The sequence below is a fragment of the Balaenoptera ricei genome, chromosome 6, assembly GCF_028023285.1.
Source record: "Balaenoptera ricei isolate mBalRic1 chromosome 6, mBalRic1.hap2, whole genome shotgun sequence".
Taxonomy (NCBI): Eukaryota; Metazoa; Chordata; class Mammalia; order Artiodactyla; family Balaenopteridae; genus Balaenoptera; species Balaenoptera ricei.
The window spans coordinates 91513639-91538935 of NC_082644.1; the positions used below are offsets into that span (position 1 = coordinate 91513639).

Consider the following 25297-nt stretch of genomic DNA (forward strand, 5'->3'; position numbering starts at 1 on the left):
CTTACAGTAGAAGCACTCATTCTCTCAAGACTTTCTTTCCATTAGATTATAAGTTCCTTGCTGGCAGAGATTTTTGAGGTTCGTCCAACTTTAATATTTTGCTTATAGGAAGAGGAGGTTGCACAGCTAGTTTCTAGCAGAGCCCAAACTCAGAATTACTGGAACTCATCTCAGTCCCTTTATTCCATGTTGTGTAGCATAGCACTTTGTGCACAGTGAGAGCTGATATGTTTGCATTTCTAGTGGGGGCAGGCACAAGAGCAGTGACGGCACCATGAGCTTTATACCCCCGCGGAGGAACATGTACGGAACAGTGAGAGCAGAGTCGAGGAATATCCCTCATGCCCCGGAGGGCAGTTCTATTCTGGGTTCTGTGGTGTGCCCTAGCAGGGTGTGGAATGACTTCTTCTTAGTTACTGTCTAAAATCGCTAGGCATTTCCTGTGTATTCTGATCTGAGGTTAATAAGCACATTTCTTCCTGATTTCTCCTTCATTGAAGCTGTCCTTGTCATTTTTGGGCGTGTCATCATGCTCAGGGAAAGTACATAAGCCAGGAGCCTTTCTGTTTATATGTTAGCAGTCACTGTGTCTTGGGAGCCGCCAGCCCAGAAGAAGGGTGGGGATTCCTCTCGGGGATTCACATGCAACAGGGGAGACCCCAGGAGTGAGTTTCATTTGTATTCATACCTGCATCATATATCTAACCCTCTCACCTCCCAGCTTTATAGAGAAGATGGCAGTCTGACATGTTGGTCTCTCATCAAATAGCGTCTGTTTCCCTTTCATGTGGTCACATGCAATATGGCTTTACGTGTGAAGTGTGTGTTACTCTGGAAACATTTGAAACATCCTAAACAAAATGACATTTTTCTTTTTTTTTTTTTCTTAATTCAACAGAAAATGCCCTAAAAACAATAGAGGACGACGACAGAAGCAAAACCTAGGTCATTTTACTTCAGATACATCATCCAGAATGGTTTAAACTGATGACTTTTATATGTACACTGACCATGTGATGTACATTTGTCTTTTTTTAAAGAATGGAAATATTTATTTCAGAGGCCTTATTTTTGGACATTTTTAGTGTAGTACTGTTGGCTTGTATTTAGAATATTCAGCTACAACAGTTTTGGACTGTTTAGTAGTCTTTGTTTTATGTTTTTAAATACAGAAATTGATTTCACAAATTTGTACCACATGGTAATTCTAAGACTTGTTCTTTACCCATGGAATGTAATATTTTTGCAAAGATGGACCACTTCACAAATGGTTATAAAGTCAGACCCACTTCTTCCACAATGACCACAGCAAATGACCAAGCATGAACTGAAGGTAAAGATGTTTACAGATTACTTTTCTTACAAAAAAAAATCTAGAAGACTCTGTGTTTAGACATTTCAATGTTTTTGAGATTTATTAACCGATTTTTTAGACACTGCCTATCGCATGAATTGTAAAGCTGTGTGTGTTAGATGTAAAATATTTATAAGATGTGTGGACTGGATTTGATCCTTTCTCTCTTTGAAAAAATAATTCTGAATTTTTAAAAGTATATGGTAGCAATGATGGAACGGATCACTGAAAAGTAGATTTAGATGTCGTGAAAATAGTCTGTTTAACAAACAGATTGGAATAAAGCCTACTCTATCATTTAAATTACTTCTATACACATTCATTTTTAAAGAAATATTTGTTTTAACATAAATAAACCAATTGTATCAGTGTTTGTGAATAAATGCAAAAATGATTGTTAACGATTGGTGCTCTTCACATGAGCTTAAAAATCATCTAAGACCTCTATCCAAATTTGTCCTGTAGTAATAGCTATACTAATAGATTGTTGGTGTTTAAAGATCTGAAGTGTGAATAGAATGTATTCAGCTGTTTAACATGTAGTTTAGGTATTCAGAAGTATGCATGTAGAATTTAAGAATATATTCAAAATATTAATTTTAATATTTGGTTTGGAAAAGCATGTTATAATATAATGTTTTCACTATACGGCCTCTGTTTTGGTGTGTTTATTTACTGCATTCTTTGATATTGACATATCAGTACGTTTAATATGTGAAACTAATAGGAAAAGCAGATTTCAGTTCAAAATTCCCATTTGCTTTTACAAATACTGCTTGAAATTGTCTAAAGATAGAAGCTTCACCCAGCGCTTGGAGTTTGATTTTTTGGTTATTTGGCTTCTAGGCTTAATATTAGTAACATGGTGGCTTTAGGGAACTTTTTTTTTAAAAAGCTTTCCTCTTCTACCCACACAGTCTTATTTGAGTCCCTTAGTCATCAGTAAGCATGTTTGGAACAGCACCCAGTGCTTTTGCAAGGGTTCATATTGCAGAACAGTCACGTATGGGTATTTGTAGTTACAAATACTTGACCAGTCTCCAGGGGTGGGGTTTCTAACCCTTTAAACAACCCTGTTCCCTGTTATCAAGCTAACTTTTTGCTCTCAGTGCCAGAATTGATTGTGCTAAGACATCTTTCACTGAGAAATAAATAAAATGGAACATAATGGGTCTGCTTCAAATGCTGATAAAATCCACCAGAATCGCCTGTCGAGTGTGACAGAAGATGAAGACCAAGACGCTGCTTTTACCATCGTGACTGTGCTGGACAAAGTAGCTGCCATCGTGGACAGCGTGCAGGCCAGCCAGAAGAGGATAGAGGAGAGACACAGGGAGATGGAAAATGCCATAAAGTCCGTCCAAATTGACCTGCTGAAGTTTTCACAGTCACACAGCAACACAAGTTATGTCATTAACAAGTTGTTGGAGAAAACGCGAAAGATCAGTGCTCACATTAAAGAAGTGAGGGCCCGAGTGGAGAAGCAACAAACTCACGTCAAAAAAGTTGAAACCAAGCAAGAGGAAATAATGAAGAAGAACAAATTCCGTGTGGTAATATTCCAGGTAAGCTTGCACCTGTGTTTAGCTCGATTACTGCTATCTCTTGCATCCTTTAATGGCCAGCAGGTCCTATCAGACCTGTCACATGGTAACTATTGTGTATATGCGTGTGGTGGAGTTCTGTATCATCAGAGATCTCAGGATAAAACCATTTCTGTGTTAATTGGTATACTATCATGTCAGTGTTTTGAGCTTCTCAACCGTTTCATGTAATATGAACTGTGGATCATAGCTGAGTCTATTTCTTGCCTTTGAAACTTAATATTGGTAAGCTGCTTTTGGCATATTAGCCGTATTAGCATGATGCCCTCTCAAAGCCTTTGAGAAGGTTAGGACTAGAAGATATCTAAGAAGCCTCCAGTTTAAAACACCTCTTTGTTGTAGAGAAAAAGAAACTGAGGACCTGTAGCCCTGCAGTGTGGTTCTTTCCCTTATTATGGAGAGCCCAGAAAGCCCTAAGCAGTAAAATGTAAACTTTTCAGAATATAATTTGTCTGTTGGAATTTTTACCTATAATAATGTATAAGTCACAATAATAAGACAAACGGTCTATTTCTTAATGAACAATCAGACAGTTGTTCTTTTTCTTATAGTTATATAAATGTAGGAGTCACATAAGTAATTCCTTATATTTGATTACCAAGTCTTTACTTAGCTGAATTCTTTTAGCTGCACCGCACAGCTTGTGGGATCTTAGTTCTCTGATCAGGGATCGAACCCGTGCCCTCTGCAGAGGAAGCACAGAGTCCTAACCACTGACCGCCTGGGAAGTCCCTACTTAGCTGATTTTACATGATAGTTTTTGTGTGGCGTTGTGTGTTGAGCTAATAAGTTCCTATCTTACTCTGCACTTGATACTCATATTTTTTGAAATAGGAACACATCCATGGCAAATGCCTAATATCTATAATATATTTGGAAACTCTTACAAATTAAAAGGGAAAAAGTTGAACTTTCATGGTAGAAAAATTGGAAAGTCATTATCAGTTAGTTCACAAAAGACAAAGTAAATGAGCAAAATTCCATTTTCACCTATGTAAATATTTGCAGTTACTGAAACATATTCGCAGAGTTTAAGAGTAGGAAATAATAAGCACTTTCATATTCTGCTGGTAGAATATTAAATGGTACATTTCTGGAGGGCGGTTTTGGTAGTATGTGTTAAGAACCTTAAAAATTCGCAAACCTTCTGGCCCCAAAATTTAATATCAAAGAATTTGTTGTAAGCATAAAATCAGGAATGTGTGCAGGCATGTTCATTGGTACATATATGCAGTGTTATCACACTGTATTTTTAAAATAAATGTATGCCCATATGCATAGGGAAAAGGCCTAGAAGAATAAAAGCAAATTGAAATAGGAACACAGTTGGCAGGTATTTGTAAGATACCAGGGATGTGGGCCATAACTCCCGGGGCATTCTTTACACTTTAGTCAATTCTCCGTAGCCCACTGTTGGCTGATAAGGTTACACGGGGATGGCAGAGTGGTATTTTGGATCTGTATTTAAGAGCCTGTTGGTCATTTAGGAGGAAGAATGGGAGGAGAGAGAGGGTTTCTTATTTCAAGGGTAGTCAAGTTCGACTATGCCATCTGAAGGCCTTTACCATTTCCCTCTCCTCCCAGGTCCCTGGAAGTCCTTCTCCAGACTTAAATTTTTGAAAAAAAAAATTAGTCATCTTACTCTCAGAAGCCAGTGGTAGTATGTGTAATGGGGATCTAAATTTATTACTGGAGAATGTAGTATCCATTCTTGAATTCGCTTTTCCACGGGCATTAACAGTAATGGGTATAACTCACCCTCCACTTGCATGGGGCATGCCAGGAAACATTCTTGGTATCCAGCATTTCTCCTGAGAACCTTTGTGTGAAGAGTAGACCAGGTTAACAATCAAGATTTACAAAGGTTAAAGAAAGCAGAGTTTCTGAGAAGTTCTAATTGACCCTTGTTTATCTATTGACATAATTTTTTTTTTAAAGTTGTTTCTATATTCACCTGTTTATTCCCTGAAAGTTGCTAGTTTTTTCTTTGAGTGCCTACAGTTACTTGAATAAATAGAAGATGGTATGAAAAAGGAAGCGAGAGGCACTAGTGAGAGACATAATGCTGTGAAGAGTCTGTGAAATTAAGTTGTTCAGAGTAAGCAGCACTTTATCAATAAGCAGTGGCTATCTCTTGTAATGGGAGAGCATGTAAAAAAAGATAAAGTAAATACCAATGGATTCAATGATTCATTAGATATTAGAACACTGTATACAGCATTCATATGGGATTGCTTAACAGTTAAAAGTCATATATATATATGTGTGTGCATATATATATATATATATATATATATTTTTTTTTTTTTTTTTTTGGCCAAGCTGCGCACCTTGCAGGATCTCAGTTCCCCAACCAAGGATTGAACCCAGGCCACGGCAGTGAAAGCTCCAAATCCTAACCACTAGACCACCAGGGAACTCCCCAAATTCTTATAATTCATCTTATAGTTAATATGTTTAAGTGGCTATATTGAGATTGCGCCTTCTACTAAAATTAACTTGAAGCTGAGTAATTCAGTTGTAGTATACTTTCATTTCGATTTGGGTTTTTCCTCAAAAAGATTTCCCTAGATATATCTTTTGGTGGCAGTCTTTATTGCTATTTTATCTCCCACCATTGTGTACGACAGAGCTTTCACCTAATTCTGGACATTGGCATTGAAAAAAATTATCTGCTCTTTATCATACAATTATGATTTCTCTTTGAACGTGCTTTCACCTTAGTGACCTCCTCACCATGAAAGAAAGCCAGGAGGCTTACCATATCTTCTAACAATTTTGCTTACTAACCACATGCCCGTGCCTCCCAAATGAGGTATTTGGCCATTCCCTAATGATAAGTCCTGGACTTCTAAATATTCAAAATTCTCTTAGCAGTATTACTTTGATAATCAAGGCCATTATACTCTGACTCATAATACTCATTTTGTTACAAAAATCATCTTTTTACCTAGAATTTTACATGAAAAAATGTATAATAATTGTATTTGGAAATCAACTATAATTCAGCCCTATAATTTTCAATTATTATTACAGTGTATTTACCACTAACTCATGGTATCTCTGACTCATAGGAGTTGCAACAAATAGATTTACATAGCAGGTACTTTCTCTGTCTCTACCCCTGTTTTGTTTTGTTTTTAAGCCTGATTTTGTAGAGTTTGTTGTGCAGTTGAAGAAGGGTTTGTGATTCCTGAGTTAAGCCATAACTGATTTCTTCACAGCAGGATTGTGAGGGTTTTTCCCTAGGAAACAGTAATTATTGTTTGGCTCCTTTTCTAATTATACCTACTCAGTCCATACCCACCCACTCGGTGCTGCTGAAGCTACTCCCTGTAGTAGGTGTCAGGAAAGGAGAGGAATAATGTTGCTGCTTCTGATTCATCAGAGAGCTATGAGATACCCACCCTGCCTTTTTTTTTTTTTTTTTTTAAGTTCCTAGACTCTCCAATCCTGTAGCCAAAGAATTTAATTTTAAATAAGGATCCAGAGAAGTAAAGTTCTGGGGATACGTTCTTGACTATCAGGATGATAGGTTTTGGAATATGTATAAATGTATTTCTTACATAGTAAATTTTTTGGTTGAACAGATTTAATCTGGATCTCAAGTAGGAGCACAGTTTCTTTTAGAAATTTCAACTCGTGGGTTCAGTTAAAAATCTCATGATCTTTAAAGTTTTTCCTGTTTAGTGTTAGAAATAACCCCTAAATAGCAAGTTGGGGTTCTTTAGCAGCCATGTTTCTGGCCTGCTTCTCAAGGTTACCAGTGTCTGCCATGTTCCCAAATCCAATTTGATGAGTCCTTATCCATTTGACACATTTGACATAGTTGGTCCCTCCCTCTCGAAACTTTTTCCCCCTTGGCTTCTGGGGGTGCCTCTCGCTCTTGGATTTCCTCCTGCCTCACTGGCTGATACTTCTCCTTTTTGGTTCCTTCTCATCTCTTCCTTCCTCTTCTTCTTCTTTTTTTTAAAAAAAATATTTATTTATTTGTTTGGCTGTGCTTGGTCTTAGTTGCGGCATGTGGGATCTTAGTTGCCCCGTGCAGGATCTTTGTCGTAGCATGAGGGATCTTTAGTTGCAGCATGCAGGGTCTTTAGTTGTGGCATGTGAACTTTTAGTTGTGGCATGTGGGATCTAGTTCCCTGACCAGGAATTGAACCCAGGCCCTCCTACGTTGGGAGTGCAGAGTCTTAGCCACTGGATCACCAGGGAAGTCCCTCATCTCTTCCTTCTTATCTTCAGGTCCAAAATCCATTTATCTATCAATAACACCAAAATTCAAAAATCTGTAAAAATAAAGTTTTTATCGTAACTTATTTGGCAGCAAGACCTAGCTTTACCTGAACTCAATGGATGCCCAAACCCAACCTCAAGTAGCATGAGGCTGTTTATACTCTTTGTCCCACCTTAGAGTGAATATTTGTATTTTTTTTGCCACAAAAAGGTTTCTTCCCAAGATCTCACTGGGAATGTTATGTAATATATTATTTTCCCCAAATCTGAAATATTCTGATTTCTGAAAGGTAGCTTGGTTCCAAGGAGTTTTGAATAATGGAGTGTAGACCCATTCATTCAATCTCTTGGTGATCTCTTTCATCTGGTCTCATGATTTTTAGTTTCATCTTTATGTTATTGATACCTAAATTTATCTCTAGTCCAGATCTCTCTCCTGAATCCCAGACTTATGTACTCAGCTGCCCACTCAACATCTCTGCTTGGATGTACAGTGGGCATCTCAAAGTCAGCATGTTCAGATCCCATCCTTTCCCATCTCAGTGAATGGCTAATCTGTCCTTCAGCTGCTCAGGCCCTGGACTAAAGAATCATCCTTGACACTCTCCACATCTCAGTCTAGCAGCAGCAGATCCTGTTGGCTCCTACCTTCAAAGTGGATCTGGAATCAGGCCACTTCTCACCGCCACCTCTGTCAACACCCTGATCCATCTCTCACCTGATTGAGCTCAGTGGTCTCTAACTGCTGTCCCTGCTTCTCATCTTGCCCTCGATAGCCTCGTTTCAACAGGGTGACCCTTTTACAACATGGGTCAAATCATGTCACTATCCTCCTGAAAACTTTTTAGAAGTCTTCCTATCGCACTCGGAATAAGAGCCACGGTCCTTATGATCAGATACAGAGCCCTACGTGAGCTGGCCGTCCCACTACCTCTCTTACCCTCTCTCCTCCTCTTGCCCCTTGGTCACTCTGCTTCAGCCACACTGCCTTCCTTGCTGTTTCTCGTTTCCTCCCAGTTATGTGCATTACCTTCAGGTCTAGGCTTGGATGTCACCTTGTTAGTGAGGCCTTTCCAAGCATCCTCCCCAGTCACTGTGTATCCCCCTGCCCTGCTCTATTTTTCACCTTAGCGCTTATCACCATCCAACATACTATGTAAGTAACTTGTTTATTTCTCTCTTCAAGAATACAAGTTCTTTTACTCTGTTTTATTCACGGGAGGTTCTCAGTTCCTAGACTAGTGACTGGTGCGTGGTGGGTGCTTAGTAACAATTTGTTGAATGAAGGCGTATGCTTCTTATTTGTTCCAACAGTCATTTGTTGAGTATACCTACTATGTACAAGGTACTCTGATAGATGCCAGGCATAAGACATAAATAAGATACAGCTCTGCTTTCATGGAAGCTATTATTTAGTGAAGGCCTCAGAGAGACATATATAAATGAGTAGAGTTCTAATTCAATTCAGACTGTGATAAATGTTATAAGTAGAGGAATGCATGTGTCATTTTGGTATAAATTGGAGACAGGTTTGACCTCTGGGGGAAGTTGGGGATATTTGAATTGACTCGAAGAAAGATTTTATTCACGAAGCTGGAAAGAGGTGAAAGGTAGCAAAAACCATGTTTATAAAGGCATGCAGGGATGAAAACAGTATGTGTTTAAGGAACTCAGAGGGGTTGTGTTGCTGGACTGGAGGAGTGGGAAAGTAGGTTTTGCTCAAACTGAAGAGCCTTCTAATTATGCTGAAGAATTTGAACTCTATCCTTTGAGTATTGGTGAGCTCCCCAATGTTTTAAAGTAGAGAAAGCATGCGATCAGAGCTATGTTTTAGAAATATTTCTCAGGAAATACTTTGGTGATGTTTTGGAGGTATAGCTATTGCACGAGTTCAGGCCTGAGATGACAGGGCCTGAATTAAGACGTTGGTAGAGGCAAGGAGGAAGGAGGTGGGAACAGAGGAGTTAGTAGTTATTAAGCAATATTATTGACAGCGCTTAGTGACCAGTTGGATATGGGATGAGGAGAGGGAATATTTGGGACCATGCTTCTGAGGTTTCTCTGGGTAGCACCTGGAGGTATTGGTGCTGAGAGGTCCAGGAAAGGATGATGGCTGGGCCTTGATTTTTGGATATGTGAAGTTAGAGGTTCCTGTGTTACATCTAGGCGGAGAAGTCTGTCTGACATTTAGAAATGGGTTTTCATCTTAGGGGAAGGGGAGAGGTGAAGGTAAAAGATTAGTGAGTCTGCTTCCTTGGATTTGAAGGTAGAGCAGTGGATAAGTTTGCTCGGGGTGAGCTTGGGAGATGAAGAAAAAGAAACCCTGAGAAATGCCAGCATTTAAGGAGTGGGGGCAGGATAAGCAACCCGTGGAGGAGATTGAAAAGGCGTGGCCGGAAAGTCCAAGAACCCATCGCTAACACGCTCGCTTTCTCTCTCCTTCAGGAGGATATTCAGTGTCCAACGTCCCTGTCTATCATGAAAGACAGAAGCTTGACTGCTGAGGGTCCAGAGGAGGAGGACGATATCTTCGATCCCCCAGTTGATCTGTCTTCGGACGAAGAATATTATGTTGAAGAGAGCAGATCTGCCAGGCTTAAAAAGTCAGGCAGGGAGCGCATTGATAATATCAAAAAGGCCTTTTCCAAAGAAAACATGCAGAAGACACGGCAGAATTTTGACAAGAAAGTGAACAGAATTAGGACTAGAATAGTGACACCAGAGAGGAGAGAGCGGCTAAGGCAGTCAGGGGAGAGGTTAAGGCAGTCGGGCGAGAGGCTGAAGCAGTCAGGGGAAAGGTTTAAGAAATCTATTTCTAATGCAGCTCCTTCAAAGGAAGCTTTTAAGATGCGTAGCCTTCGGAAAACTAAAGACCGCGCTGTGGCCGAAGGTCCCGAAGAGGTCAGGGAGATAGGGGTGGACATCATTGCCAGGAGCGAGTCTCTGGGCCCCATCAGTGAGCTGTACACCGAGGTGCTCAGTGAAACAGACCCCGAGGAGGCCAGAGCCTCGCATCCTCCCCGAGAAGGCAGGGAAATCTCGACTCCCGAGCCTTTAAAAGTTACTTTTAAAACCCAGGTGAAAGTAGAGGATGACGAATCTCTTTTGCTAGATTTAAAGCAGTAATTATAAAGAGGAATTAAGTATATTATAATTGTAAGTCTCCTTAATCACACAGTTTTAGTTTAATTAGTATAGTCATTTACATGTATATGCCATATAGGAAAACATAAATGGTATGGCTGTCTCATTTCTTAGGTTTAAAATTTTAAAGGTAATACAATTATTAATATACATTTCCTTAATTAATATACACTTCCTGGGGAATTCTTTATTTTTCCTCCCTTGGGGAATTTTTTTTTTTCCCCTCCCCCAGGACTTAATGATTCTATCAGCTTTCTCTCTTAGGTCACCTCTCATGGCAGCTGTGGATTTTTAAGTTCCTTTCTCTTGCCCATCAGAAAAATACTTTCCTAGTGAGGCCCACTTAGGTGTTCGGTAGTCTACAATAAATGAAGGCCAAATTTATGGCCATCATTTATTTGCAAGTGAACTCTCGATTTTGGTCTAGATTAATATTGTGGCCAAGCTGAAAGGGGAATAAGTCACATGTGGATTTTATCTCTATGTTCAAATCAATAGATTTTTTAGTAAATTATCAGTCACACCCCTTTTTGATGGCTTTACATAAAAACATTGAAGTGCTGGACTTGAGCATTTAGTTCTGGCATCACAGCTTTGCTTACAGGGAGCCACTTGGCAAGTCGTCTAATGGTCTGGCCAGTACAACGGAGAGGGTTCGCCTGTCCTACCCATCTCAGAGGACTGTTGTGAAGATAAGGAAATGTTATACATTCTGGGAGAACAAGAGCTATGTCCAGAGAAAACAAACCCCACTGGTTCCTCAAAAGCAGAATCGAAATAATTCCATCTTCTGAAAAAGTCCTGAGCTCCAAGCAGTGAGGACCTAGGTCGAACAGACACTAAAGTTGGTCTTCAGAAGCGTTTTCACAGAATCAGGAATCAAAAGTCAATGTTTGGGTGACATCTTTTTTGTCAAAGACTAAAACCAGACCTTGGGTTTGAGTTGGGTCTTAAAACGTTTCCTGGAAAATTCTTTTCTGATTTTCTTCTGATTCAGATATCTGGTGGACCGGAGCAGCATTGTTTTGAGCAGCATGAAGCCTGCAACTGTGGCTGTGTCTTCTAGAGGCCTTTCTAAAGTCAGCCCTTGTGCAGTGCTTGGAAATGACCTCAAATGCTTCTGATTTCCAGAGTGAACCCCTCAGGGCCCATCTATCCAAAACAGTGTTCTTAGGAGTTCATCATAACTGCTTTGGGAGGAAGCCAGATTCCACTTATTTGTTAGCTGTAGATCTAGCCAATCTAGAAGTAGATATTATTGCTAAAGAAAGAGAAATGGTCATACTGGTCCTGCACTTGTGTATGTTTAAATCTTCTGGTTTGTAAAAGGAAAGAAATGATGGAATTGTGGAATTTGAAGAGTTTGGACAGCAGTCAGCTTTCAGTCAGTTCTGGATGCTCAAGTAGTAATTAAAAATTGTAATGTATACACACACACACACACAAATCAGCTTTAAAATATTTAACTCAGTTACCCAGCTGTTTGGGTTTGAGAGTTTGATTCAGCATCATTTCCTCTTCACTCTGCGTGAATACATAAAATCATGAATTGTTAATCTCATTATCTTTTTTTATTGAAAACTAAAGTGTATACAGCTTTGAACAATACTTTAAAAGGAATAAGTTTTAAAATGTTACAGTTTAGAAAGAGCTTGGATGCCTAATCACACATTTCCTTAAAGCCATAATAAATCTGAATTTAAAAAAGACATTATTACAAAGTTTGATGTCAGTGTCCTATTTGTAAATATTTTTACTAATAATGAATGCAAACAGTATGGCATGTATTTGATATAGTAACCCTACTCATAATAGATATGTTTCTAGGTTAAGCAGAATGTAAAGAAGTTATATGCTTTTTTTTTTCTGGCCCTACACAGGATAAATATCAATTGAGCAAAATATCACTGTCAAGGAATTTTTGTAAAGTCCATTTGCTTACTGACCCAATATATAAGCAGACTTGATATGTTATGGAACATTTCCCACATAGGTATGTTTGAATTTTGATTTAGAAGGCATTATAGCCTGGTCAGCTCTTCATCATGGTAGGCGCTGAACAGTTTCATGTTCCCAGAGGTTCATTATAACTTACACTGCTTTCTTGGCACTAGGATTTTCCCCTCCGTGTCACTTCTGTCTCTCAACATTTCCCCCCGTGTTTAGAGCATTCCTCAATTCCACATTCATGATTTTTTCTCCTTTCACCCCATTCTCTTGACGTAAAGAATGTCTGTTTATTATAGGCTGCAGAATCATACATCTTCATTTAATGCAAGGAATAGTCTAGTCAACATTCTCTATTTTTAAAGTTTCAGACAACACAGATTTTCTGCTCATTTTACTCTTCTGTGTTTTTGAAATTATATGTTAGATTTTAAACAGCTTATTGAAATAAAACCATTAGCAGGATTTGTCCCCTTTTCTTTCTGTGAGGCAGAACAGTGCAACATCCATAGACACCCAGGGCGTGAAGCCCGCTCTCAGGCTCTACTACAGAATAGACAGGCGAGAAGAGGGAAGTGCAACTCTGTCTCCTGCACGTGATGGATCCAGAGGCTTTCCTCTCAGGGTCTATGGTGGCCTGGTTCTGGGTCATAGGTTAGAGAAAAGGGCCCAATGTGAAATAGTGATAAGAGGAGCATGAAAATTCAGCTTGTTGAGAGCATATTTGTGGTGTGTGTAAACTCCCTTGAACAAGTTTTCATAAATTAAAAATACAAACCAAACTACAGTGTTTCATTTTGACTTTATCGTTTGCCTTCCATGTACGTATAGGGTTTGGTTCAGAACAGTCTGAAGTTCACTGTGATTCTATCAGCTAGAGAGCATGGGTCATGTTATGTAAAATATTTCACAGAATCACTGTTAACTCTACAGTCCCCATACATGAAATTACTGGGCCTGTTTTTCTTTTGAGACATGTTTTCTATAGCTTTTATTGAACCCTACTAAAAATATTATAGGTTACAATCCCCAAATAATTGCTGTGGCGTATCTGAGTCAAGACTAGGAAGAATGACCACTGTGGTCTCATCCTCAGTTCTGTTGGAATTTGGGGCATGCTAGTATCTGGTCTGTAGTGAATGAAAAATGAATAAGCCTTAGTGCTGAGTTTTGTGTGTCATTCGTGTGACCACTTCTGAGTTATGTGATTTCTGAGGATTTATAGCTGTCCTTAGCAAGTCAGAATCCTTCAGGGTATTTCTTGGGTGGATAGGAGATCTAGGGTAACTAGCTCTTCACTGTGAGCCTCTTAGGACATCCAAGGATCCCCAAGAGGATAGCATGGAGTGGCAGAATATCCTCAGGCTTTGAATTTACTCTGGGCATCTTCCTAAAATCAGCTGTGCTTGTCAGGGGCTGTGCTAGACTGCTCTGCCACTTGATGCCTTTGCTCATGCCGTTTGTCTCTCTTGTGGTTTGGGAGATGAGTTTCGAGTTCAGTGATAATGTCCATTTCCTTCTTTTAGCTTTCCTTGGTTACCCCCCACCCCTTAGGAAGGGTGTGATTAATTACTCCATATAGTCAATATACACAGCACCTTTGATCTGCCAGATTCTGTGTGAGGCACTGAGAATTCAAAGATGAATAGAACGTAGTCCTTGTTCCTTCCCCTTCCCCCTCTCCCTTTTTCTTCCCTCCCCTTTCCCAGCCCTTACCTCAGACTCACTGTTTCTAGGAGTCCGTCAAGCCACAGTTCAGCAACGTGACTAGTGCTGTGTATAATATGATAGAGCTGTAGAGATGGAAGATGTTGATATAGAATTTTGACTATACGTCAGTCATACCACTTATCATTACATTTTAGCTCATTTGTGTGATTGTCTCCTAGACTAGACTGTGCTGCTCAGGGGCAGGAACTCTATTCTATTCATCTTTGGGTCCCCAGCACTTGGGAGCCTTCCAAGTGCTAGGCATCATTAGGTATCATGATATGAAAAATATGAAAAATATGGACCCTGCACTTAAGGAGCTTTTCCTCTGGTGGAGAAGACAGACATGTAATCCAACATCATTGCGTAATGTGATTGGAGCCTCATGTCTAAGAAAGGATGATGGGAGCATAGAGGAAGAGCATCTAACAAGCTGGGGAGGAGGTGTCAGGGAAAGCTAGAGAAAATGGTGCTTCACTTGCCATTTGAAGACCAATCAAGAGTCAGCTAAATAACAGAATTCAAGGCAAGATGCAGCTGGAGAGGTTGTATGAAGATGTTTTGGATTTTATGTCAAAGGCCATAGAGAGCCATTGAGATCGAAAGCCGTGGAGTGCCATGACTGACGTTTGTGGAAGGATGCTCTGTTAACACAGCAGGGGCAGAGGGACCAGTTACTAGGCCCCTTACATTTTTCCAGATGAGAGTAGCACCTGACCTCAAGCATTAACAGAGCTCTGCAAGGGATAAACTTAGATGTGGCTTGTGACAGGGAGCAAATGATAGCCAGGTTTCTGACTTGGGTGAGTGGTCCTGCCATTCACTGAGACAGGAAATGTGGTATCCTGTCTGGGGACTCTTAGTACTCTCCTGATGCCCCTCTTACTCTCTGCTCTGACAGCCTTTGTTGCTGGTCCCTTGCATAGCCTGAGAAACAAAGGGAAGCCATGCGTATACTCCAGAAGCTCCCACACTAGAGGTCTGCCTAGTCTAGCCATTGTGGCTCTCACCCGTGCTTGAAGAAAGCCTCATTTGGAGTGATCCTTTCCTGGTTCTAGCAAGTGCCTTGCCCTCTCCACCAGGACTCAAAAGTCCTTGGGAAGCAGCATTGCCTTGCAGATCTAAGGCCATTGTGAGAGCTTCTCTCCCATCAGTATCTTTGTTCAAGGCCAGATTTTTGCTTGCTCATTGTATGGTCCAAAGAAAAGCTGCCCTTGATCTTAGAATGGATGCTTTTGATTTGTTTATTACTCTTTTTTTAATCTCAGCTGTTGTTTGGCACCCAAGGGTTCTAGCCAAAGCTGTGCTTGATATTGCAGCTGACACTACAGTAAACGCTGCTGTAACCTGGTATCTTGGCCAAGGCCAGTCACCCAGGTTCATGTAGCTACTCGGCTGCTGTGGCTACAGTAAGAGCCTCGATCTCATCATGGGTGCTTTGGTTTCAAACCTCATCCCTTGGTGTCTGTCACATGAGATCTGAGTCATGGCATCACAAATGTATTAGGGGTTCAAGATGGGCTTTGATGCAACCCATTTTTCTTCTTTTCCAAGGTTCTGGCTGATGGAAGAGTTCATTTAAGAATCACCAGCAAAATGGAGACCAAGGTGTCATCTTATTACTGGCTTGGCAAATGTCTAATACTTCCCCCAAATGCAGAGCATCTGGTGGATTCTGTTGGAGAATGTGGCTTAGACCTAAGATGGGAGAGAGAGAGAGAGAGAGGGAGAGAGAGAGAGAGAGAGAGAGACCCCGCTGTGTCCCTGGGGACCTGCATACTTTGGTGTGGCCGTAGAGAGAGCAAGGTTTGTCAAGCAGAAGCAGGGTCCATTTTATCAGCTAGCAATGAAGCCCACAGGCCAGCCTCACATACTCAGCCAGGAGGAGCAGGGGATGGGGGGACCCCTTCTGCCCCCTGGCTCAGGTGGGCAGGTAGTAAGGAGATGGGAGGCAGGGAGGCTGGGGCTCCTGACCCAGAAAACCCACCATACCAGAACGAAGGGTCCGATTTGAAGCCATAGCCTGGTTTGTGCTGTTGCCTAACGTGCAGAGTTAAACCTAGCCCACGGAAGGTAGCCATTACCCCTAAGGCCTATTTTGGACACACTAAATTGAGGTGCTGATCTTCACTGAGGACCACGAAGAGGGCAGGCAAGTAGGATACTACAGATCCCAGACCAAAGGAGAGGGCTGGAGAAACACACTTGTTAGACGAAGCACAGGTAAGTGAAATTGTGGGTTTTCATGAGAAAGTTCTGGCAGTTTGACTTTGAGAGAAACAGTGGATAAAGATCTTTCAAGAAAGGAATGGGTAAAGAAGTTGGCTAACTGGTAAATTAAGCTTTTCTTCTGAACAATTCTTCGTGGGCTCTTATTTCAAGAAGAACTTTCTCCTGGTCAGTCTATTAACTATTTTTGTAAGGGCAAGAATTCTCTGTTAAACGCTGTCTGGTTTCCAAACCTCCCTGATACAATTCACTTTAGGATAAGAGAAGCACTAAATATTGTTCTAACCTTAAATTTAGAACTACAATGAGCACCACAGTCTGGAGGGTTTCGTTCAGTTTCTTGCTGTTAGTCCATTAAGGTATTACTTAATGGCTAAAGTTTGCCTACAGCATAATATTACAAAGCAGCCAAGTTACCCTTATAATCTCATGGGCTAATATTCACAACTTATCAGAGTCTCATTAGGCCTTTTATCTGAATAAGCTTCAAATTCTCAGACTGTGGTTATGTAGATAATGTTTTAGGGTGAAATAAAATCCATTGAAATGAGTTTTTCACTTTAATTGTATTAGTACCTTTCAAGTGGCCACATTTATTTGGAAAGTTTCTGTAAGGAGAAGAAATAAATTAGCAGAATTATGCATGGGTTGTACTTGGCTCTAGTTCAAAGCAACAGAGAAGATTTCAGAGGGAAACATTTGTATGCTTGTCAACTGTTAAGAAATAGGACTAAATCTTCTTCAAGAGGAGAGAAAATATCCTATTAAACCATAGGTTGTAGATGCATGAGGAGAGTGCACCCAAATATTCTCTGCTTGAAACTCATACATCTGTCTCACATAAAAAATCACCAACATTACAGGCAAACCTGTGTTGGAGAGTAAAATCACTTAAGATTTACTAGTTATTCTGCCATATTCTTAAATAATCATCTTCCAGTGATAATCTACTTAAACATCTCTCTCCTTGTTTTTCCTCTCCATAATGACAGCATCTGTGAGGGTAGAGGGGCCGGAAAGAGACTAAATCATTGGTTATAGGGACCAAAGGAGCCTGAATTTACTCCTATGGTTTGATGGAGACCACATATACATATGGTGGATTATGTTTCTTGACTTTCTCTCAAAATTTTGTGCCCAAAAGGCAATGATTATTACATTTTTTTTTTTCCCAGGGGCAGACGATATAGGAATGGAGAGAATGGACATGGAAATCATGAAACTTAGTCATGAGTCTTCTGGGCAAAAAAATAACTCTCTCAGCTACAAATTAAAGATCAAAGCCAGGAACACCTTGAAATAGTACACCTTGAGGAATAAGGGTAAATGGGTGGTCTCCATTGTCACTGAGGACAAAGCAAAATAAATGGGTTTCAAATGCAGGGGATTTCCACAAAGAAAGGCTCCTACTGTGCAGAAACATTTTCAGAGGGTTTAAGAATTGAACCCTCTTCTGTTTGGAGTTAGGGTAGTAAATGAAGTGCCTAGAGATGAATGCATGCATCATATTTTTGTTGTTCCATAGTTTCTTACAATGTGCAGCCATGATTGTCATATTCATATTGTTCTGTTTGTAAAGCCTCTTAAAATATTGTGCATGCCTGCTCACTGGGATTTTATGAGTTAAGAGCAAGAGACTGTATTTCCCAACAATAAGATAATGTCTTGGGCTTCCCTGGTGGCGCAGTGGTTGAGAATCTGCCTGCTAATGCAGGGGACACGGGTTCGAGCCCTGGTCTGGGAAGATCCCACATGCCGCGGAGCAACTAGGCCCATGAGCCACAACTACTGAGCCTGTGCGTCTGGAGCCTGTGCTCCGCAACAAGAGAGGCCACGATAGTGAGAGGCCCGCGCACCGTGATGAAGAGTGGCCCCCGCTTGCCGCAACTGGAGAAAAGCCCTCGCACAGAAACGAAGACCCAACACAGCCAAAAATAAATAAATAAATTAATTAAAAACAAAACAAAACAAAACAAACAAAGCTTTAAAAAAAAAAAGGATAATGTCTTATCTTGTACCTCCCATAATTCAGTGCTCTCTTTATATTAGGTATTTACTAAGTAGTTATTGAATGATAACAAATGATTCTTTGAAGTATGACATCTTTTCTTAATATCTTTGAATTAAGGACATTAATTTATTCGGTATTTATTGAGCATCTCCTATAAACCTGGCACTTTTCTAGGCTCTGGGGAAAAAGCAGTGAACAAGACAAAAAGTTCCTGCTTTCAAAGAGAGCTAAACTAACATTCCAGAGGGAGACTCACGATAAGTAAGTAAATGTAATATGTTAGGCGGTGAAAAGTGTTAGGAAAAAATAAGTCAGGGTAAGGAGGTGGGACATTATGGGTGGGGTGGTGCCCGATGGGTGCTGTTTTACAAAGGGTGTCCAGGAAAGCCTCTCTTGAGAAGGTGGCCACAGTCAGTGTCCTGAATCTAATGCAAGAATTTCTGGGAAAAGAATTTCAGGTGTGTTCAGAGGACAGTGTGGCTGAAGTGGGTGAGGATGGAAGAGTGAGACCAGTGGGGTGTTACATAGGCTGTGGTAAGGAGTGTGATTTTTACTCTGAAAAGGGGTCATATTAAGCTTGTTGAGCAGAGTGACAAGATGTAATTTATTGATCTATTTATACTTGTTGAAAAGTCAAACCATTGTGTTCATACAAAAAGCTAACTAGGGACTTCCCTGGTGGTGGTGGTGCAGTGGTTAAAATCCGCCTGCCAATGCAGGGGACACGGGTTCGAGCACTGGTCCGGGAAGATCCCACATGCTGCGGAGCAACTAAGCCCGTGCACCACAACTACTGAGCCTGCGCTCTAGAGCCCGCAAGCCACAACTACTGAAGCCCGCGTGCCTAAAGCACGTGCTCCACAACAAGAGAAGCCACCGCAATGAGAAGCCCGAGCACCGTAATGAAGAGCAGCCCCTGCCCGCCACAACTAGAGAAAAGCCTGTGTGCAGCAACGAAGACCCAATGCAGCCAAAAATAAAAAACAAAAAACAAAAAAAGCTAACTAGCGTTCCTGTCTTAGTTCACAGTGCAAAGGAAAAATCATCCAAACTCCAAACACTTTCTGTCCTATGCTCTCCTTAATGGTTTAGTCCTTTGCCACATCCCAGGAACCCCATTGCAGCTCAAGGCTGACATCTAGTGGATATTTTCACAATTGTTTATAAGCCTGCAAATGGGAACATTCTACCTCTTGATTAGAAATAGAGGGTGAGCTTTAACGTAAAAATCACAAACAGGATGATAAAACAATCATAATAATCTTAGGAGAAGATTACAGTAGATTTGCCTCCTTGTTTTTCTTTGGATCATATTCTGGTAAGTTTGCATGCCTCTACCAAGTATTTGTTAAAACTGGTAGGTTTAGCTGCCAGAAGATTGTGGCAGGAAAATCATGGGCTGGTAAAGGGAGAATAAGTCAGGACTGGGTGGAATCACTAGGAGAAAGTGCTCTGGTTCTAGGAGTGGCCTTCAAAAGGTAGCCTGTGGTTTGTTGTGTGATATCTAAGGGTGTGTATGTTCCAAACCTGACCTGGAGTCAGGTTGACACTGATTTACAAAAGGGGTCTGAGCTCATGAGCAGGGCATGATGGGAGGAAGTTCAGGGCAGTGGGGAAATACTCAAAGTCAGGTGCAGTTAGGTGGTTCCCAAAGCTTAAGTGGGGTATTGAGTGCAGCAGTCAAGAGCTTTAGCTTTATAATTGGACATCTGGCTTCATGTCTTACACTGCCATTTACATACTGACTGTAAGAACTTGGGCGAATTGCACTCTCTGTATCTCAGTTTCTAAATTGTACCCACTTTGTAAAGGTGTTTTATTAAGTCAGGTAATTTATGCAAAGCACTTAACATGCTGGCACTTAGTAAGCAGTCAGTAGCAGCTAGGTGTTATTTTTCAGAGGAACCATGAGTAGCCATTAGAGGTAGAGAAGCAGGCTATTGTAGTAATAATAGTACCGCACTAAAAAACTTTTTTTTTTTTGCCCCCAGCACTGAAGATTAGCAGAATTGGGCTTCCCTGGTGGCGCAGTGGTTAAGAATCTGCCTGCCAACGCAGGGGAACACAGGTTCGAGCCCTGGTCTGGGAAGATCCCACATGCCGCAGAGCGACTAAGCCCGCGTGCCACAACTACTGAAGCCCGTGCGCCTAGAGCCCGTGCGCCTAGAGCCCGTGCTCCGCAACAAGAGAAGCCGCCACAACTCCTGAAGCCCGTGCGCCTAGAGCCCGTGCGCCTAGAGCCCGTGCTCCGCAACAAGAGAAGCCACCACAATGAGAAGCCCGTGCACCGCAACGAAGATTAGCCCCCGCTCGCCGCAACTAGAGAAAGCCTGCGTGCAGCAACGAAGACCCAACGCAGCCAAAACTAAATAAATAAATATAAATAAATTAAATTTAAAAAAAGATTAGCAGAATTTAGATTTTAACTATTTTGTATATCTATATGATCCATTTTATCTGCATTGATTGGGGGTAGTTGAATATTCTGCCTAAGGTATATCATACTACATAAATATTAAAATTGTTCAGGGGCTTTCATTACTTTTAGGGAAAAAGATCCAAATATTTATCTCTGTGGGACCTGGCTCCTGACTGCCTCTTCAGATGATCTCTTACTACTCCTCCCCCTCAGTTTCTGCATTCCAGACATGCTGAGATGTGCTGGCATTTTTTTGGGTCCTCCAACACCTTGTTCCACCTGTCTCAGGACCTTTGCACAGGCAGTCTCCTTAGCCAGTCCACATCTCTCCCACCCTACCCACCCCAACAACCAAGTACACACCTACTAATGCCCACTCATCTTTCCGATTCCAGCTCAAATGACACTTCTTCAGGGAAGCTTTCCCGGCCTCCACCCCACTCCCAGGCTGGGCAAGCCTCCCTTGTTATAAGATCTCACAGCATTCTGCACTTTTAGTTTTTCTTCAGAACACTTACAGTTTTAAAGTGTATATTTGGATGATTATTTGCTTCCCAACTAGACCGTAAGCATCTTAAAAGCTGGAATGGTGTCTGCTTGACCCCTCGTTCTGTCCTTGCCAGAGTGCCTGATACATTTAAACTCTCAGATATTTTTTGACTAGTAAAGAGAGTAGTGTGAAGGAGGTGGGATCTGATTTGAATATTAAAGTGTAGAAATAGGTAAAACAGTTGATGACTAACTCGAGTGTGAGGGGTCTAGTGGGTACTGTGGTGTGATGCCCAGGTTCCCTCTTTAAGACTAGGCATTCATTCCTCCAGGGTGCTGGGAGTTTTGATGGCTGATGGCAGTCAGCCTAATCCCTCCACAGGAATTACCCTCAGCAAGGAGAGCCACCTCACCTAAGGTCACAACCCCTCCTGAGAGCAGCCCACCACATCCAGTGACAGGTTAATTGGGGGGTATGTGTTCCACCCCTTGCCTAAGTCTGGGACAATTTTGAAGGGCCATTCCAGGTCCAGAGCTCACCACGGGATTGGCTGAGGCTACCGTGAACAGTTCAACTCCCCCGATCCTCCCTCCCTCAGCCCTCACAGGTGCTGTTTCTGAGGGCACTCCTATAACCCCAAACCACTTGCACATAAGTCTCAGTGTCTGTTTCCTAGGGAAACTGATCCACAACTGGGCGTGGAGGAGAGGGAGGAGTCTAAGGTAGCGCCTCGATTCCTGGCTTGAGGCAGCAGATGATGCCATCCACCGAGATGAGGAACACAGGAAAAGATGTGAAGTTGAAGCAGGTTGTCTGGAAAAGATAAGTTTTGGAGGTTCTAAGTCAGAAGTTCCTTTGGGATAGCCAAGAGTCTGAAGCTCAGAAGAAAGATGTGGGCTGGAGGTATGGATCTGGGAGTCATTGGCACAGCAAAACAATGACATGAGACAGCTCACCCGTGGAAGTGTGGAAAGTGACACAGAGGACTAGTGTGACCTGGGAACCAGCAGAGGGAGGCAGGGCAAGGAAGACAAACCCGTGGCAGATAAAGAGTGATCAGAGCGGCAGGAAAACCTCTCAGGAGTGTGAGCCTTATGGATAGCAGAGGGAGCAGCAAAGGGGTTTACAGCGAATACAGGCAGATGTGTCAGGTGCTGTAGGGAACGCAGCACGGAAATGTCCTTTGGATTTAATGATATGGCCACTGAAGACCTTGCTGAGGACAGTTTTAGTGGAGTGAGTAGAAGCAGCCAGATGCCAGTGAAGGAGATGGGCTTGGAGGGACGAAGAAGAGACAGACGGGGTAACTTTTTGGTTTTCAATAGACAGGAAGAGCGACAAATGAGAGGTAGATACAGCAGTGAGGAGCCAAGAGAACAGGATATTTGTGTATAAATGATGGGAAGACGGGCTGAAGGAGAAGGTCCAGTTAGAAAAGTATAAAGTGAAGGCCACAGGAGTGACAACTGGTTAGAAGTTCTTGAGAAGGTGAAAGATGATTGAGCGCGCAAGAGGAATCTTGGGAGAGGTGGAAACAAACTACTACTGACGCTGGAAGGAAAATGAGTAGCCATGGAGGCAGTAACAACAGCTACAACTTATTTATGCTCTATAAGCATCAGGAACTTTTAGTACTTTCTTTAACCCTCACAGATCTTTCAGTACAATACCACGCCACCTGTCCCGAACAGGTGATGCGAAAGGGGCGGGGCCTCGGCTCTGATAGGGTTCCTCCCTCCCTGGGGCCCCGCCCAGTCCCCCAGATTGGATGGTGAGCACACGCTTCCGTTAGGGACGTAGGGGGCGTGCTCTTCAGGACTGGGCGGTTCCAGAAGCCACCCCTAACCGTCTGGAAACAGGTTCCTCTAGGAAGCAGGAGTGAAAGTTGCATTTCTGGAAGGAGGCCTACGGGAGCTGGGAAGATGGATGTGAAAAAGCACTTCCTGGGTGATACACGCGCGCGGCAAGCGCGACCGTGAAGGTCGGCTCCAGTGCGCAGGCGCCGAGGTCTGCTGGGCGTGGCGTTTCTCTTCTGGTGCGTTAGAATCCTAGCTCTGCGCCTGACTGGAGTCCCACGTGACTCCGCAATTTGGTTTACAGGAATTGCGTTAATAAAATAAGTTGGTAGCAGTCGAACCGTCTAACATATAGGGGATTTGTTAATTAAAATATAGTTATGTACATAGGGTGGAATATTTTGTAGCCCCACCCATGCAAGCCAGAAATCTAAATTGTGTGTGAGTTTGTGTGTGTTTTGGTCTCTTTGCAGTCGAAGTACCAATATTCTCTCGTTGAATTGTTATTAATGGCCGGTGTCCAAGCTGTTAATTCAAAGCTTTGAGGGTGAGACAAGTGCAGTTTCTTTCCCTGGGTCGAATTAGATTATGAACACGTTAATAATGAGAGAAGGGCAATGATGAGTGAGTTTTCTCTGCGCCAAGTGGGTCTGTGGTAGGGAGCTGGCGTGGAGGTCACTTGGAAAAGACAAAGGCATTGCTCAGAGGTGAGGAGACCTCAGCAGAGGGCCTAGAGCTGTACGGTTAGATGCGGAAGTTGCGGAGGGTGGTGGGGTGTAGTCAGGGACTTGCTAGAGGAGAGGCATTGCAGGAGGAACCTCTGAAAGACCACAAGAAAAAGAATCAGCCACCTGTGGAAGGCACCACTGTTCTCCAGATTTCCCAGGTGGGAGTAGACAGCGATCCACTGGGACTCCTGAAGTGTAAGCTCTTTGGGTGGTCTTGCAGAGGTCCCCTTGCTAAGCTTGAAGTTAGAAAGGTAGGGCTCTCACACCCACCACCTCTGGTTGGAGGATCAGCAAGGCTCTCCGAAGAAATCCTCCAATTCCCTTCCAAACTTTACTCTGACCCTTTTATATCTTCTTTATGGGCAGGATGATGGATTCAAGAAGTTTTTAGCTGAGTCCTTCTTTGCAAATGCACCAGGATGGTCTGTTTCATGACTGATTCATGCTTCAAAATATTTTGATATATCGATTCACGCCTCCAAAACAGGAAGAGTTTGGGTTTGATGCTGCAGCATTATCAAAATTGACCTGCAAGAAGCAAGCAAAACTTTCCCGGAATAAAAGAGCTTGTTGATCTCTATCTCAGGAACCAAGGCTACCCCTAGATTCAGACTTGTCCAAATCCTAGTTCCACTGAACAAACAGAGCTCTATTCTACATAATTCTTTCTCAACGCTAGGGGTGCAGTTGTATTGAGAGCTGGAATCAAAGGGGTGCCAGCAGAGGGAAACTGTTCTTTCCCCACTGATTATGTCAGGCATATCCTATAACTTCTTTAGCCACTCTCAGATAGGAAGTCCTCTGGTCACCTTCGGACTCAAAAGTAATCTTCTTTGAGTAATTACAATTCCAGTCCAATGTCATAATCTAACAACTTTCTCTTATCCACTGGAAAGCTTCTCTCCACTTTCCTTTCAGGCCTGGTTAAAAAAATATCAAACCACATAGAAGGGTTTATTTAAAAATCACTGCCCCGCTCCCGTCCCCATCCTCAGTCTCACCTCCCAGAGGGATCCGTTATACACTGTTGTTTATCTTTGTGTTTAGTAAATTTTAGTTGTTGAGAAATTTACCTCAACCTTCGCTTCCCAGTTGGTACTCAAGTTCTACTACTTGGCGATGTTAATGGTTTGGAAAAATGAGGGGTGACTCCTTACAGACAAGCTGTGGCACTTTACCCCCCTCACCTGGACCCTGCCCCCCTGATGATCTTGGTACAGTGGGTAGATTCAAGATCTGTATGAAAGACCAGAAAGTCAGGCTTGCTGGCTGTTAAAAAAAAAAAAAAAACACCACTCATTTAAAAGCTTTTTAAAAATGGGAGTGGATGGTTTGTCACAAGTCATGCTCACTTTTCTCTTGTAACTTATGAGACCCAAAAGGCCTGCTCTTGCAAGCCCGGCTGTGGTGGTATTTGCATGGATTGGGTGCAGCTTTGATTGCCCCTGATGTGTTTGTTAAGCCTGGCAAGTCTGTCTCTTGGGAGCAATACTACTCCTGTGCCTTTTGTATAGAAAGAGTTGCCTCAGTATGGCTGGTGCTGCCCATCTCTTGTCCTGGGACCCCTGCCAGCTGACCCTCCTCGTTCTCTTAGCCATGCTTTCTGAGGCAGCACTTCTGCAAGTCCAT

The 25297-nt window shown here is 42.1% G+C and overlaps 2 protein-coding genes across 4 annotated transcripts in view; both read left to right on the forward strand.

The window, feature by feature from the left end:
• TMEFF1 (transmembrane protein with EGF like and two follistatin like domains 1) overlaps positions 1-1043 on the forward strand; it is a 146007-nt gene extending 144964 nt beyond the window's left edge. For both annotated transcript variants that reach the window (XM_059925191.1, XM_059925186.1), the window contains one exon: positions 899-1043. In XM_059925191.1, coding sequence (XP_059781174.1) covers positions 899-983 — 85 coding nt within the window. In that variant the 3' untranslated portion in view covers positions 984-1043. The remainder of the gene's footprint in view (positions 1-898) is intronic.
• Positions 1044-1250: 207 nt separating this feature from the next.
• CAVIN4 (caveolae associated protein 4) lies at positions 1251-13067 on the forward strand. 2 transcript variants are annotated; one of them, XM_059925193.1, is made up of 3 exons: positions 1251-1333; positions 2464-2919; positions 9640-13067. In XM_059925193.1, exons 2-3 carry the CDS (start codon positions 2512-2514, stop codon positions 10318-10320), a joined length of 1089 nt encoding a protein of 362 aa, XP_059781176.1. In that variant the 5' UTR covers positions 1251-1333; positions 2464-2511; the 3' UTR covers positions 10321-13067. The 2 variants fall into 2 exon arrangements, with proteins under 2 accessions (XP_059781176.1, XP_059781175.1); XM_059925192.1 differs by lacking the exon at positions 1251-1333 and having other exon boundaries at positions 2359-2919.
• The last annotated feature ends 12230 nt before the right edge of the window (positions 13068-25297 follow it).

Excerpts from the sequence above, each read along its gene's own strand:
- CAVIN4 (XM_059925193.1), top strand. The coding sequence starts at position 2,512 with ATGGAACATAATGGGTCTGCTTCAAATGCTGATAAAATCCACCAGAAT. Across the intron at positions 2,920-9,639 it reads TCCGTGTGGTAATATTCCAG|GAGGATATTCAGTGTCCAAC; the intron begins GTAAGCTTGCAC and ends TCTCTCCTTCAG.